Genomic DNA, 17,097 nt, shown 5'->3' with positions numbered 1-17,097 from the left:
TTTAAAAAGGTTCAACTTTTGACCTGTTGACATCATTAAGTATGCCGTCAAATAACTTGTACCTGCTAGTCAACGCGTTTGTCAATGTCTTCAATAAAGACTTTCTTTCAAACTGTTAACCAACATATTAATTACGTACATGCTGTCTGAAACCGACTTTTTCATGCTCTACATGACAGATATATCAAATATTATTTTTCGTATTTATTTCCTATTTTTGTACAAACTTTTATACAACTCTATAGTTACATGCTGTCTGATACCGGCTTTTTAATGAGATCAGAAACTTTGCTCTACATGACAGATATATCAAATATTATTTTTCGTATTAATTTCCAATTTCTGTACCAACTTTTATAAACCTATATAGTTACATGATGTCTGATACCGGCTTTTAAATTTTCGTTGTGATCTGAAACTTTGGTTTACATGACAGATTTGTTCAATACATAATCATGTTCTTATTTAATGTCCATTTAAAGCAATACTTAATCGATACTTTTGTTCAATACTAATACAATCAAATTATCTCCTTTTCTATTAAGTCACAATTAATCTCCTTTACATGTCGTATCATTTTCAAGAGAAGTCCCATGAAAGAAACTTTAACGGTTAGATTAAATATGCATTAGAGCAATAAATGTGTATTTTAAGCTCATATTCGGTTACCCTTATTTTGTCATGATTGTTTATTTAAAGCCCATGTTTGTTTCACGTTGTTTTTTTTTTTGGTATAATCCAGACCCGGAAGATATCTGTCAGCGATTTAATGTGTATAATCGTAAACCTTTTCATTATTCTTTAGCTCTCATTCAAATACTGTGCCTTCACGCTAATCCTGATCTAAATGCTTTAAGATATTTTGTACTCAGTATATCGTTTGAGAAGATCGAAAATGTGGCGCAATGCTTTACTTGTTGTGAATCTATGTGTTTTTGGCTTTGTTGCTGGCAAAAGGTTAGTTATTTTATTATTTGTAAAAAATGAGACATAATTGTGTTGTCGTCGATGGTGGTCGTATCGTGCTCAAAGTATAATGTTGGCTATACTATAAAAATATTTTACAGAATACTTGTGAAACATATACCTTTTTTTCTTCTGATTCAGTTGAGTTGAAGAATGAACAAATAAACCTATAGTGGGACTAATTTACAACCAATTCTTTCCTTTACCTCCACCATGTTCTGAAATATTCATTACGGTTTGCAAACATTCTTGAGCATTTTGAGGTTTTGAAGCAATTTATAATGGCGATGATCATCTGCCATTATTCACAATTGCATGCAAAGACAGTTAATACTAAATTACTCTTGTTGGCATGATGTTGAGCGAGAGTGTGTTCTTGGGAAAAGCGGAGTGACCGGAGAAAACCTTCTATCCGTCTTGGTGACCACTAACCTAAATTATATGCGCTTAGACCGGAATTCGAGCCCGGGTCGCCTTTAAGTTTCGAGAACATCCAATCGCAACCAATTATAGGGATGGAAGGGTATTGAAGCAAAATTAACATATTGCGTTCTTACTTAAACATATTGCTTCTTCCCATGCTGAATTCGTCAATCGAGCAACTGTATTTGAAGCAGCGTGAAAGTTCCCTCGATTTGTTTGGTTTATCCAAAGTGAAATACAATTGTAAACGTTTTAATATACATCAATGTGCATATGTACGTAAATATGTACGTGTTCGGAATTATTTGTAAGGCAATTATCAATTTATATATAAATATCAGACAAAATTGTGTTAAAACTTCTAATTTAAGCAATCTAAGATTATAGCTATCTTGATAGCTAACTTCCTACCTCACTTTCTTTACTAGCTTAGTATTCCACAACTCATCTTAACTCAGAAATGTCAACAAGCATCAGATAAGGACGAAAACCACATAGCCTTATTTAGATAGCATGATGCAAAACGTCTTACTTATGCTGTTTATATTTGTTATTCGATCAAGCCATTATTGCGCGGTGTAAACATAAGGTTTAAAATTAAGCTGTATTGAAAATACCATCAAACAGATTGACCAATATTACATATAAGAATGTAACTATACAGTCCATCGAATATGGAATTAAGTAAACAAGAAAGATGTTCGAGTAAAAAAATATATGTAAAAGTCAGAACACTTTAATACCCTTCATAGTAGGTATGTTATACGGGACAAACCGCTAAATTCCAACATATGGGGAAATTTCCGTTCCACAACAGGCAAAAACTGCATAAACTGCAAATTCTAACATGGCTAGGTCTTTAAATCCGTCTGTAGGTTTGAATCAGAATATTAAAGGGACTAGATACCAGATGGTCCTTAAATTGGCAAACACATTACTTCCTCAAAACAACAATACACTTGTCAATACCAGCTAGTACGAGGCCAACAATACATCACTTTACATAACTTAAATAATTTGTCGTTGTATCAGCCGAGTTTACCCTTTCAAAAACATCGCATAAGGGCTTTTATTGTGTATATATAACATGTGAAAGTCACTTTACATATACTGACACAATTTTGAAATTTACTGCGATCTACATGGCAGACAAACCAAGTAAATTTAGACTTTGAAAAACAGACATAATCTGTTAAAGATGCAAGCGATGTGATACATCAGAATTTCCGATTCAATGTGTTGTAAACAACGATATAAATTTTATGTCAGTTTTTGGCATTTTCTTTTGTTCAATGGTATCATCTAGTGTCTGTCCTATTCAAGTTTGATCGTGATATTGCTGTGTGTAACGGATGTTTATGAAATTGTACACTTCTAATACAACTGTTAAATACTATTTAAGTGCAAACAAAGTATCAAGATTAAATCATTGCATAACCTTTTCTATTCTGGGTTAAATTGACCTAGGGATGGCTTGAATTGCAAATTTTATACCGCACAAAGTGCAGAATACTCAAATATCACCCGATCATGTTTTAAAAACTTATTTGTAATATTTCGCACACCTCTGCATTAAACATTAAATTGATAAGACTTCGTTGCGCAATACGATCTGCATTCACTGTGAATTGGTATTTTAGTGGAACGTTTTATCTGTATATTTATGACTCGCTAGCGTATGAAAGAATACCCAGTAAAAAATACGCTTGCGTAATGACAATGTAATCTAATCTAAAGTATGGGAAAGTACACGTCTATTATTTTTGTTTAAACAAATTACACTCCCATTCAACATGTTGACGATAAAGTTATTTAAAGCTTATCATTTCGTTACGTGTTACTTAATTAAAAAGTAATCAATTTTAATGTAATACGTGTTTATTAGGTCCAAACTTAAGAAATAGGTATGTCGAATCTAAAATTAATTTTTTGGATGATAAAAAAAATCCCAACTTCGAATATAAAAGTCAATGGAGCATTTAAATTAGAAAGTCAGACCTAAATTAAACGAAAATGGCATATGTTCAAGGATTATGCTTGATTTTGGCTCTTGCCTGTGTTGATTCGAGAAGGTACTTAATGAATTTTATAACATTAATTGTACCACACATAAAACGTATAATTGTTAGATAGCATATGATTTGCAGATTCAAGAGAATAACATTAAGTGCAATTATTTGTAATGCATAAAAAAGCAGATTTATTTTTTTATTTCATTTGTAAACGTAATTATATTGCATTTCAAAGTTATCAAAAACATAATATTTAGTTAGTCCAAAATTATTTAAAAAATGAACACTTTGCGCAAATTCCGTATACATGATTCATGATATTTATACATACCTTGTTTATCGTGTAAAAAGTAGGCAAAACGCTCTTACAATATTGATTATTTTTCACCCTTCAAAATTTAAAAAAATACCAACAGGAATATGCTGGAACTGATAAACAAAATTTGATGTCGATAAATTGAAAACAAAACCATATAGATCACAAAAATACTATCATCTAACTGTATAGTATGCCAATATTGACATTATATGTTCTTAAGACCGGGTAAAATCAGTATTTTAAAACGTAACTGTTAATTTATAACTAGTTCGAACAATTTTCAGCTTTCCAGAGGTGAATGGTGGATGGCACATCCACGTGACACTACACGTGTTTTCCGGTCGGGCAGATCCCACGTGGACAATTCCATACAGTCACGTGGACTACAAAGAAATCATTCAGCTTATGGACACGAAACCTGACAGCCGTCTTTTTAGCAGTAAGATTTGTTTGGAATGTGAACTAATATTATTAAATAAATTGTATCGCATATTAAAACTTTTCCTCAGCAAATATTTTGCGTTTCTTTTTCAGGGCTTGGTTACAAGGGATTTACATTGGTGCATGTGCCGCCGGGACATTTTGTCACTTCCGGTTCTCATTACAATGCAACAGTGACGTCATATCCTGAGTTAGAAATGAAAATTCTTATGACGTCACTTGAGAAAAAAGAAGAAAGTGGGGTTGACGAATACATAATTGACCATACAAAACAAGCGATATTAGAGGTATTCTTTTGAAATTTAAGAAAAATCTAGAAATGCCGTTAGATTTTTGTAAACCATTACACAAAAAGATGCTGCTATTTCATATAATTAAAAAAGTACTTATTCCGAGTTTATAATACTTTTTATAGTAACCACATGTGCTATAGGACGGGTAATGCTAAAATAGCAGAGTTCTGACTAATGTATATTTTAAAATAAAGTTGATTTTATAATGACTTGTTTTTACTAGTCACGAAGACATCGTCGAAGTTCCAACAATCTTTATGATTCCCTTTACCCGGACTACGGTTACGGTGACCTACTTTTCCGCCCGTCCACCGCAGACCCCCTCAACCTCCTGACGGACAACGATATGTACAAGCTGATCAAGCTTCTTGGGGACGATAAACGTCTATTGAATAAATCGACCACACCCCCGCCAAGCGGCCCAACCCAGTTTGATCCTCTCAAGTGGAACAAGTACTTTGTGAAGGTGGGTTCAGAATAGAACAAAACATTTATTTAACTTAAAACATAATGATTTCTCATCACATACATACAATAACATATAAATACAGTCGTTATAGGAATGAACATGCCTGTGATGATGTAGAAAATAGATGGTGTAGAAAAAAGATCAATATTTAACTGAAAATACATATGTATATTTTTACAATAACACAGGAAGGTCGTCTGCAACATATTAATGTTTATTCAACTGTTTTATCGCAGTGAGTTGATCTATAATCATCTATCTATTTTATCTTATTTTAAACGTACTTAATTATCGTCAAGAAATTATCTAAAAAGAAGTACTCAAACTGTTAGGGTCTGGAGCAAATAGCAATCAGCAATTAAGAGTTTGTCATGAAGCCGAAAATGAACACTTATCTTTCACTACAATATTAAGGCTCACAAGCTAAGACCGTCAAAATATTATCTGATCAGAAATTCTAAAACTGTTAGGGTCTGGAGCAAATATTAAGGGTTGGTCGTGAAGCCGGAAATAAACACTTGTGTTTGTAATAATATCGCAGGTTGTGTTAGATTGCTATCTACAATTCACACACGTTTATGTAAAAAAACATCCTTTTTATAGGTGTTTAAATAAACTGCGTTCTATTCTTTTTAAGGACCATAACAATTGTTATAACTACGCCAACAACAAAATAACGGACACGTTTGCTCAGCCAGGACGTGCCGGAAGTTGCGAAATTGGCACACACCCTACCGGAAATGACTTCAAGCGGGCCGCTCTATGTGACGGTCTTAAAGAAATACTGACCCCTAGAGATGTGCCCGTTCCTGACAGTGGTTGGAACCTTGTTGCTCTCGTGTTCTGGCCGCCAAAACCAGGAAGCATGCTGTTCGACTTTCATTGGTATAGGTAAGTTTCCTATACATGTATTTAGAGACCGTTCCTAGGCGATAGCCAGTTTACTGGTGTTTTGTTATACGTGTAATGCACTTGTCTTGTGAGGTGGTATGATTCCCTTTTATTGTCTGTTGTACTTTAAATCAGGTTTATTGGTTAGATGTTAAGCTACTTGTCCCTCCTCTGAATAATTAAGTGCATTTACGCGTTCAAAAGTAGATAAAGTATACCATTTAAAACAAACCTTCATTGATGCCATGAAGAAAACTCAGGTTGTTCGATTAGCAACAGGTTAACCGGCTAGCGCAGTAGTTAGCGCATTCACTTCGCACCTAGGCGACCCGGGTTCAATTCACGGCATTGGCGCATATGCGTTTGGTTTGTGGTCACCAATTCGGACAAGTTGGTTTCTTTCGGGTTCTTCGGTTTTCCCCACAAAACAAGACCACACTCTCGCGTAAAATCGTGCAAACGAAAGTGATTGATAAAATGTTGTAAACAGAATTGTTTCGAAATCGTTGTAAAATATCTAAACAAACATTTCGAGCAATGGCATCTGGATCGAACAGCAAACAACAAAAGAGTAGCAACACTATTGACTGAACAAGACAGCATATTGATCAATGATGATAGTTAAAGTGACACTTTTATTCAAAAGCATTACATACACATGTTTAACAAACATTAATTTTGAGTGTTAAACCTTTACTACTTACTAACAAATGCATTTATGCAAAATATTAATTACTGATAGCACGATTGTAACCGAGTATTTACAAGCTGAAAACGCAAAAGTATTAAATGATTGGTGAATGGTAAAAGGTCTACTCTGATCTTCTATCGTTTCATAAGGTAGAAATACTCTGATTTCTGCACATTTCATTCAAATTCATCTCGTAATCCTTCTTAAGATCCATTGTTTATGACATTTATTCATCCTTTTTGGTATATTAAACCAATTGTATTAATTGTGGTTATTCTTATTTGGGAATAAGAGTGCATCTATAAAAGCATCCAGTAGGCAGTGATTTTACCGTGCAATAAGTATTACAAATAATAAACATATCAAAGGTATTTCAATATACCAACCTGTCTAAATGTACTGTATGCTTAACATCAGGGAAAAGGACAGTTAGTGCAGCCAACCATATTGATTGGAATAACATATAACTCGCGCTTCGCTATAGCCCGTGCAATAATAAATACTTGTTTCACTTGAATACTGATATATTGACGATTTAAGCAACACATATCACTTATTTTTGGCCATGTAGCACAAAAGCCAGCCGATGCCTAGATAAATGGAACCAAAATCTTATAAACGAACACAAAACAAGAAACACATAAAGTGACAATGGTAGTCTTTCTGAATTAAGTTGCTTTAATGGCATCGTTATTTATTGCTTTATTAGGCGCCAAGGCACCTTGATTATTTCTGGCAAATTATCAAATAATGTATATTTTAAACCAGATTGGATGGCAATTCCCGATGGTCGCATAAGCCTGGCCGAACTGTAGCTACGAATGTGGACGACAGCAAGAAAGCAATCAGAGACCCGCGAACTGCCGACAGAGGACCATACACCGAGTTCGTTGCCTTCTTAGAGACTCGCCAAGATAAAGTGCTCCTAATCTAACAGAAAAATCCACCTGAAGCCCTCGGACATTATACGGATTCAATTAAGCTGAGAAATAGCACATGGACATAAATTGATTGGTTTACAGAAATATTGGACAAATATAAACCAATCACAAAACAGAATTACGTCTTTTACCTACAATATGACAGTAAATGAGATAATATCGGATAGAAAGTGGTAACTTATTGTCAGGATTATGCAATTATGGCTAATATTAAATCGATACCAATAAACAACTAGATATTTTTTATTAAACCTGCATTCTCACAGATTTACCATTTTTACGACTTTTATTTTTTGTCTTGGAAAGAACAAATTTTTGCGTAAATATCTGCGAACCAAAGATATAAGATTGCTGACATAAAATCAAATCGCAGATATTCATATTTCCGTTCGAAAATTAATGTTTTGAACTTAAATATAAAAACCTGCGATCTAATTGTTTTTGACAGCAGTCTTATTTATCTGGTTTCCATGGATTTTCGCAAATTTTGGCTCTTTCCAAGCCAAAAATAAAGAAGTTGACAAAACGTTTAATCTGTAAGAGTGCAGTTCTAAGTAAAGATAGTATAAGTTGTTTGCAGTTGGCTGCAGTTGCTCAAATCTTGGATAGTTTATTCAATTGGACAGGCAAAATAATTTCATTCAAATTGTGTGTGTTAGGAAATGCAAAATAAGTTGTCATGTATTTAGTATCGTATTTGTGTTGTTTGGATTCCATTTAGTTACGCTTGATTGTGAGAATAGCTGAAAGCTGCCAGGAATCGCTTTAAATTCCGTTTCCTGGGATAAAATCAGTACCGATATTCGTTTTTAGAAGTTACGTGAGAGCACCTCGGTTTTGTAGGGGGGGGGGGGGTATAAAGTTGTATGAATTGTTAAATAATGTACTGAAATTTGAGGAACAAGCAAATTGCCAATATACACGAAAACTTATTGATTATAAGGTAGACTCTTGGATGAGACTAAGACTAAGGATGATAAACCGATTCAAGGGAAATAGTGCATACTGTTATATATTTCATGCTTTCCGTATGCTTTTAGAAATTCCAAATTGAAATAAATCTGATGTTTCTCTTTTTTAAAACAGTGGAAAAACATTTTAAAACAGTGAAATAACATTTTGATAGTTCACTGTTTTAAAAAAGGAGTTACTTTTTCCTGATTTGTCTCCCTGTTGTTTTTTTTAAATTAAACTTTAATTACCTTTCCTCCCCTGGTGGTAAACTTATAAAATACTAGAAAATAAAACTTTTTTTTCCCACCTAAACGTAGTAGCTGTCTGACCTTCTCAAATGAGCTGTGATAATCGGCACACCTTTCAGTAGCGTTCGTTCAGGGGGAAATGTCATGATCAATCCGAAGATAAAACTACGCTGCCAAAAACACGCAAATATTTATGTGAAAAAGATGCTTTATGCACACCAATTATTTCACAAAAATCCGAGAAGCTAGATATCATTAAATAATTATTGCAAAGCAAACAAGTTTTTCGGTCATCAGAAAGTCGCCATTCGCTAGTCTGAGTCTTTCAGTTCGATCACACCCAATCCGACAAATACAAACTATTCCTGACGTACAACTTTTCTCAATATTGAAATGTTACATGTTTTTAATAAATTAAAAAGAACAACAATCTAAGATTGTATTTAGTAAGCATCTGGACTGTCAATTGAATAAAAAGAACTGGCACCTTATTGCAAAACACTTGATGGACCTGCCTTGGAATCATATGCATCAATACAATCGTGTATTAACATCAACAAGTCACATTATCATGGGAGATTATCCACTCTGCAAGAAATATTTAAAAATCACAGTTATTTCGCTTTACTAAATCAACATGTTATGCTAGCATTCTGAATTTCAAAACAGCATTTCCAAACATCCCCGTTCCATTTCATATTTTACATTATATTGCTTCTCGGTGGGTTAATCAAAAATGCTTATAACAATGACGATTTCCAACAAGGACACACTAACAAACCTCTTGCACTATCGTAAGCCATTGTTTCAACGACTCTATGAATAACTGCAAAGGGCGGCAGAAACAATCCTAAGTGACCGCTCCAGTTTTCCGCAAATGCATCTATACATAAACAATTCGGATTCCAAAGTTTTGAGTAAAATATCGGTAATTTTGCAACTTGTAATTGACAGTAAATCTCAACAATCTTTTGCAAAATGATACTAGATGTTCCCCAGTCTTCAAAATTAGATACCCTTGACAAATTAGCAGCCTTTTCATTTCCAGACTAAGGTATTCACTTATTCTAGTGAAATAAATGTTTCATGTACCTGGAAAAACTGAAAGCAGCATCCTGTAATTCCCTTTTTATGGAACCTTTAACAGCAATTTGTCGGACGCCTTTATTATCAGTATACCATTAAACCTTTTGATGCCTTACAATATGTACCGACAAAAAAACTCTTAACACTTTTTAATTTGACCAGACTTTTGCGAAACTCCATTTACAGTACTAACCTCATACCCTGCGTAACCAATATCACTAGCATCTGAATAAACTAATTTAGTACGGCTATACAGGCAAGCGATTGGTAGAAAAATCACGGCCATTAACCCTTGAAGAGCGTTTCTTCTTGAGGGTTCTGCTCTCAGCCCTTTGAATTTTAGTTTCATCTTCACTGTCGCTTGCTACTGGAATAGTCTCGTACTGACGTTCTGTTTCCTATCCTCTCTCGGAACTATCTGCGATCATTATCCACTTATTTCTCGTGTGTAATTTGTCCGACATCTCACTTAACTGTGTATTGCAAAATTCAATTTCCCCGTGCTGTAAAGCCCATTGTAATTGTTTCACAGTATCTATAAGTTCATTATTATCAAGGATTCCGTAGCCATAACATAGCACGTGGTCGCGCACAATGAAATAAATCCGGTTTTTAAACACTAACAAAGAAGCCAAGTATTGCCAGTCTGACTATCCAAAGCTGCATAACCAATTCACTGACCAATACTACATTTCCTCGTGCTGACTTACAGTGCCAACTAGTGTTCGTTTCATTTAACTAAGGAAATTAATTTTCTTCTAATTCGTAAACTCAAACTCGGAAAATTACATATCTGCATGCTGTCCGACAGCAGTAACAGCGGCAATTTAAAACTGGTTTACTTCCACGTTTATAATCAGCAGACACTTTGAACGTTAAAGTGATACTCCTATTCAAAGTCAATACATACACATGTATAACAAACATAAATTCTGAGTGATAAACCTTTAACAATTTACTAAATAATGCATTGATGGAAAATATTAATTACTGATAACAAGATTGTAACCGTGTATTTAATAGCTGAAAACGCAAAAATATTAAATGGTTGGTGAATGCTAAAAGATTCACTGTGATCCACCATCTTCTCATAAGGTAGAAATACTGTGTTTCAAATTACACTCGGTATCCTTCATCAGAACCATTGTCTTCGACATTTATTCACCCTTTTTGGTATATTTAAACATTTGTATTAATTGTGTTAAATCTTATTCGGGAGTAAGAGGGCATCTTTAAAGTTATGTATTTATTTTCAAGTGTATGCCATAAACCCATGTTGCAAATTCATCCGTGACTTTCTGAATGAAATATTGATTTATTAATGTATTCGCAATCCGGTTTTTTTAGCAATTGCAAAACAAAACGTTTATTCAATAATACTCAGCATGTACTGAGTATATTACTTATTTGAAAGATTTTAAACGAACTATTCTTTCATATCAAAACATAGAATTATAATGGTGATAACTTCAATTGAAAGGGAAGTATTAGCTGCGTTGAGTTTTGTTATTTACACCAGCGTTACAACATATTCACTATAAATACAAGCAAATTCGTATTATCGCCTCAAAACACTTATAAAGATATTGGTGGAACTATCTGACTCGTTACTTTTATTGAAGATGTTAGCAGTTAGTATGAAAGCTATTAATTCGATGCCTGTCTAAATCACACAATGTACTCTAGATCTATTCGAAACAAAAGCAACATCACAAGATCATTGATAAGACCGTCATTAGATCTTAAAACTCGTATATAGGACGGTCCCTTATATTTGAAATACATTTATAAGGTCAATCGACTTGCTTATAAGACGATCCCTTTTACTTAGAATTCAAACTTTGGGTAAAATGACCCGTCATAATGACAACTTAAGCCTGTAAAACCATCAAAATTGATTTAATTTTAATTTCTGATTCTGGTAAATAAAAGTGCCTTCTTCATTATTTTAATGCATTTCATGTTGCACATTTAATAGAGTGAAGAAAATGTTAAGTTTACCCTAAATTATGATTTTATTACATTAAAATCTATCCTTCGTTCCAGTCCTCAATGTCTTGCCTTTGTAATTCTTAAATACAAAAACAATCTCATTTAATATCAATACTTTAAATGACTAATAGAGGTTACAAATACTTAACTTTTATTTTAAGTGTATCGTCATTAAAATATCGACATCAAGATATGGGCTTAATTATCAGAACGTTTTCAAGTTTACGATTTCACTAACCCATCCTTATGATAAACACTTAGTAGGGAATTTCCCTGATACGCATCTTAAACACAACATCCTGTAGCATGGGTTGTAAAGTAGAGCATATCGATGATTAAACCATATTTCTACGCTTCACAAATTTCACATTTAAAGTTAAAGCGACGCATAATCTTATGTATTAAAAGGCCCATCACTTATTTGCATTTAAATGAAATAAAACATTGTACATTAACTTAATCAAATTCTTCATCAGGTCTAGTCTTTTTTGTGTCAAAAATATACATAGCTTCGTTGCCCTTCGTCAACCGCATAATGTTACCAAATAAGACAATTCTAAATTCGTTTAAATAAAATAAAAAGATACATTGGTCAAGACATACATAAAAAATAATTGAGGAAAGAAGTTTGAGCTTTTATTATATCCTCTGTCCTAAATTTAAAATTATCGACTTATCCTTCAGTATCATGAAACTATATGCATGAACGTAATTATAGAAGTTGGATTTTAATTCGCTGGCTTGTAGACGTCGCAAAGAGGAGTTGCTTTGGAAGAGGACTATGTTATACAGTCGACAACCGATGGGATTAGTAGAGTTGTCTGCCCATCTGTTGAGCCACTGCTAAGATTGCGGTTTTCCACACCATATTATACCATATTTGCTTTATTGTAAACCTTATTAACCGATATGGGGTATATTTTCCAGTCCTATAGAGTCGGTGTTTTTTTCTTGATCAGGTTCATACATAAGTTATTCATGTTTGGCTGAAAATATGAAAAAGTAAACATAAATTAAAATATCCTTAGGAACACTTAAAACATACATAATATTAAATGGAGAATAACTAATCATCATATTAAAAAGTAAACCAATGGAAAAAATAAGCCAAAACCTCCGTCCAGAAGGTACGATATAAGATTCAATTAAATTCTGAACTAATTATATCACAATTTTCGAAGTGGATTGAAACGTTATCCAAAACGATAGGTAATGGACCTTTAATCAATGTTTGGTTTTGTTTATCAGATAGAACGTATGCCCGAAAGAAATAAAATAGTGTTTTATCGATGCAATTTAACGAATACAGCATGACGAATTTGTGGTATATTCTCAATATTCAAGCTGGAGGTTTAGAAAGAGATGTTAACGTTGAACACTCCCTGACTTTAGACGTAGTAGTTAAATAGATGGTACTTTTGCATGTTATAAATCAAAGAAAAGAAAAATCGTCTGTTGATAAACCAATCTATTCAGAGGGCGGTTAAGCCTCGCTACTATATGGAATTACCCAATTAGGAATTACTCATGATACTTATTCGAATAAAGAAACGCAAGGATCAAAGTGAACTCTTTCGAATAAATTTCGCATATAGTATTGATTTGTTTACTGCTGCATGATACAAAGTTTAAGTAGTATCTGAATTCATTGAAAGGTGATTGTTTACTTGTTACTTTTAATATGAAAAGGAAAAGAAACTTGAGATACGTACTCAAGTAGGCGTGACGCTTAAATGCGTAGACAGAACACTCAAATCTCGAAATACCAATTTGAAACGTATTAAACTTTAAACTGTTGCACCACATAGCTTTTGTAAACAGTGATTTGTGTGTTTTGGATTTTTTCCCGTAACACATATAAGGATGGGTGCTACCTTTTCCATAGTGTTAAGTGTTATTGGAGCTGTACTTGTAATAGCGGTCATTATCGCTGTAATATGTTGCTGTAGACGGTCACCAGGACAGCGAGGTCAAGTCAACCAGCTTGGTAATGCCCCGGAAATGATAGGTAAACAAATTGATGCAACAAGTTAGATATTGTTTACATTATCACATGACCTTAATACTGAAAATGTAGAAATGTAGTTTGCAAAATGCTTTCAAATTGGCTATAAAACAAAGATGTTCATGGACGAGCGCATTCACATTCGATTTATTAAACGCAGGACATCGGTTATTAATTACAATCTATATTGTCATCATGTGAATATATTCAACTCATACATTGTTTCAAAATACAAAAATATTCTTCTTTTTTCAGGGCCAAATGTTCAGGTCATAGCAATGCCACCATATCATACATCAATACCTCCGACATATTATCCACAGACAGCCGTATACAGTGGCGGGACCAATCAACAAACCACAAATGTACATGGCACATCGCCTAGCTTGAATGGTCACACTCACATCGCGCATGCGCAGCTTAAAACCACAGAATCCCCGCCAAATTACGAGTCCCTGTCCTTTCAATCTAACAATACGTCAAACACAACGCATGTTCCACAGCCATCATCAACTACTGAGCATGAAGATAACACATACCAACCACTTGCTCACCGGGAGAACAGAACAGATACAGATTACACCCAAATACCGTCGTCAATCAACACTTATTTAACTCTGACAAACGACGGAGGACATTTGCAAAACAACGACAATAATAACAGGGACAATTACGAAGTGACCGAAACATCAACTGGAAGTTACCTAACAATGACACAGGCTGATAGCCAAGCAGAAGGCAGTGAACATCCTGCCAGGGACAGTTATTTAGTGCCCCAACCCTCAGGAGGAAGTTACCTGACGATGCCGACAGCTAATGAACAAGTGCAAAACAGCATTGCTCCTGCCAATGACAGTTACCTAGTGCCTCGACCATCTAGTGACTCCCAATATGAAAGTATAAACGACTACAGGTATTCGTGTTCATAGTGTGACTCTGGTGTTATAATAGTAACGTTCTTGATAAATGGCACTTAAAACAGAAAAAAAGGAAACCTAACATTACAGTAACATAGAACACACTGTAATATCACATCTTGAGATGTAATTAAACTATGAATGTGACATTTTTGATGATAAGTTTTCGAATGGAGAAAAAACCTCTTAAAATTCATTCATGGTCTGACGTTTCGCTTTGGACATTTGTAAGGAAATTAACAAACCAGTTCTGCCCACCCAAATAATCAACGGCCACAAGAAACAATAAAACAGCTACACGACCAAACCGATCATTTCCAGGGGTAAGAAAGAGCAAGACATGAACGGCACCCAGGAAAACATCTAAAGTAGCAAGAAGAGCAATACACGAACGGTACCCAGTCAAATTTCTTCAATAGCAAAAAAGCAATACACAAACAGAACCCAATAAAACACATCAAGCAGCAAGAGCGACCAAACCAGTTACACCAAGCAAACAATGTCAGCAGCAAGAATGAACAAATCACTATAATCACCAGTCAAATAAACTCAAACTTTAACATATCTTAATCATCATTTCTAATCATTTTTACTACCACAAGAAGCAAGAACGAGCGAAACGCCAATGGAGCCAAACCTTTCCGACATCTAAAACGAGCAGACCATCAGTACTCCACAAATTATATCCAGCAGCAAGAAAGAAAAATAACAGCACCAAGCCAAACCTTTCCATCCTAAGTCTCGACACTGAAATAAAACTTGTACTGCAACCTTTCATTCATCTTAAGGACTACACAATTAAAACTTTGATTGTGAAGGTTCCAACGCAAGAAGTCGCAAGGACGTTTGTTTCTGATGCGCCATGTTTGTTTCCAACATCGATTGGACTGTAATTCAAATATTTATTCTTTAAATGTGTATACTTTTAGTAGGACATTAAATTTTATACCTCAATGATTTTAAATTAAAGTCAATCATTATTACTTGCAGTAATCTCGTATGTTTAAGCGCATCCGCTTGATTTTGTTTCTTTGATAAAATGTTAAATCGATCATTTTATTAAACATCCATACTATGTTTTCACAGTTTGCAAAAACGAGTTCGTATTACCGCATAAAATCAAGTATGTTTTACTGCCTAAAATAAAGTATGTATTACTGTCTAAAATAAAGTATGTATTACTGCCTAAAATACAGTTCGTATTACTTCCTAAATTAAAGTTTGTATTACTGCATAAAATAAAATTCGTATTACTGCCTAAAAAAAGATTGTTTTACTGCCAAAAATACATTCTGTATAACTGTCTAAAATAACACTTGTATTACTGCCTAAAATAAGTATGTATAACGTCAAAAATAAAGCATGTATTACTGCCTAAAATAAAATAAATATTACTGCCTTAAATAGATATGTATTACTGCTTTAAAAATGTTTTTATTACTGCTTGAAATAAAGTGTGTATTACTGCCTAAAATAAATATGTATTACTGCCTTAAATAAAGTATGTATTACTGCCTTAAATAAAGTTTGTATTATTGCCTAAAATAAAGTATGTTTTACTGCCTTAATTTAAGTTTGTATTACTGCGTTAAATAAAGTTCGTATTACTGCGTTAAATAAAGTTCGTATTACTGCCTAAAATAAAGTTTGTATTACTGCCTTAAATAAAGTATGTATTACTGCCTAAAATAAAGTTCGTATTACTGCGTTAAATAAAGTTTGTATTACTGCCTTCAATAAAGTTTGTATTACTGTCTAAATTTACTAATAATTCCGCACACAAGGAACACACTCTTAAATCTGTACTTCGTACAAAATGCCTTGTGATGATACCCCCCCCCCCCTACCCCACATGATCCTGTCATTGTTATTTGTTTTATAGTAAATCGGATCATCTTACAGAATACCAATTCTTTGAATTGCTACTAGGTTGATTTAAATACTAATAAATTATATTAGCTATGGAGTATATCATAATTAATGTATCGCCATCCAGACAAGATTTTAAAAACCACGAACCGTTTTAACGTGCACTATTTCACTTACCAATCCTTATGATATACACTTAGTTGGGAATTTCCCTCATACCCAGCATCCTGGTGGCCTTGGTTGTGAAGTGAAACATATTGATAATGAAACTACATTCCTATGCATCAACAGTTCCACGTTTTAAGTAAAAGCGACCCTTAACCTTAATACATTGAAAAGCCAATTACCTGTGTGCGTAAATGAGATAAAGTGTAGATACAAATTTATTTCAACTAAAAGCAAAACATATATTCGTGTTTTGAAATAATGTTTAGGTTATAAGATATAGCTTGTGCCTGCTGTTTCCACTATTTTATTAACATTAACAGTCTTAGTGGGACGCTAATTATGTACTGATTTGATATGATTATATGTTTATATAAACCTGTCTCATTTTAAAAGTTGCAAAATCATTTAATCT

At 33.7% G+C, this 17,097-nt stretch overlaps 2 protein-coding genes across 2 annotated transcripts; both read left to right on the top strand.

The window, feature by feature from the left end:
• The first annotated feature begins 782 nt into the window (after nt 1-782).
• LOC128206206 (uncharacterized) lies at nt 783-9,078 on the top strand. Its single transcript, XM_052908515.1, has 6 exons — nt 783-957; nt 4,005-4,159; nt 4,255-4,448; nt 4,678-4,920; nt 5,561-5,814; nt 7,274-9,078. The coding sequence occupies exons 1-6, from the start codon at nt 896-898 to the stop codon at nt 7,437-7,439; spliced, it is 1,074 nt and encodes a 357-aa protein (XP_052764475.1). The 5' UTR covers nt 783-895; the 3' UTR covers nt 7,440-9,078.
• Nucleotides 9,079-13,040: 3,962 nt separating this feature from the next.
• On the top strand, nt 13,041-15,725 carry LOC128206071 (uncharacterized). The gene is made up of 2 exons (XM_052908209.1): nt 13,041-13,734; nt 13,987-15,725. Exons 1-2 carry the CDS (start codon nt 13,590-13,592, stop codon nt 14,658-14,660), a joined length of 819 nt encoding a protein of 272 aa, XP_052764169.1. The 5' UTR covers nt 13,041-13,589; the 3' UTR covers nt 14,661-15,725.
• The last annotated feature ends 1,372 nt before the right edge of the window (nt 15,726-17,097 follow it).

The sequence above is a fragment of the Mya arenaria genome, chromosome 10, assembly GCF_026914265.1.
Source record: "Mya arenaria isolate MELC-2E11 chromosome 10, ASM2691426v1".
In the NCBI taxonomy this organism is placed as follows: domain Eukaryota; kingdom Metazoa; phylum Mollusca; class Bivalvia; order Myida; family Myidae; genus Mya; species Mya arenaria.
Note: the sequence above shows the minus strand (reverse complement) of the source record. Positions and strands in the feature narration are given on the sequence as shown.

Excerpts from the sequence above, each read along its gene's own strand:
- LOC128206071 (XM_052908209.1), top strand. The coding sequence starts at position 13,590 with ATGGGTGCTACCTTTTCCATAGTGTTAAGTGTTATTGGAGCTGTACTT. Across the intron at positions 13,735-13,986 it reads TAATGCCCCGGAAATGATAG|GGCCAAATGTTCAGGTCATA; the intron begins GTAAACAAATTG and ends TTCTTTTTTCAG.
- LOC128206206 (XM_052908515.1), top strand. The coding sequence starts at position 896 with ATGTGGCGCAATGCTTTACTTGTTGTGAATCTATGTGTTTTTGGCTTT. Across the intron at positions 958-4,004 it reads GGCTTTGTTGCTGGCAAAAG|CTTTCCAGAGGTGAATGGTG; the intron begins GTTAGTTATTTT and ends AACAATTTTCAG. Across the intron at positions 4,449-4,677 it reads CAAAACAAGCGATATTAGAG|TCACGAAGACATCGTCGAAG; the intron begins GTATTCTTTTGA and ends TGTTTTTACTAG.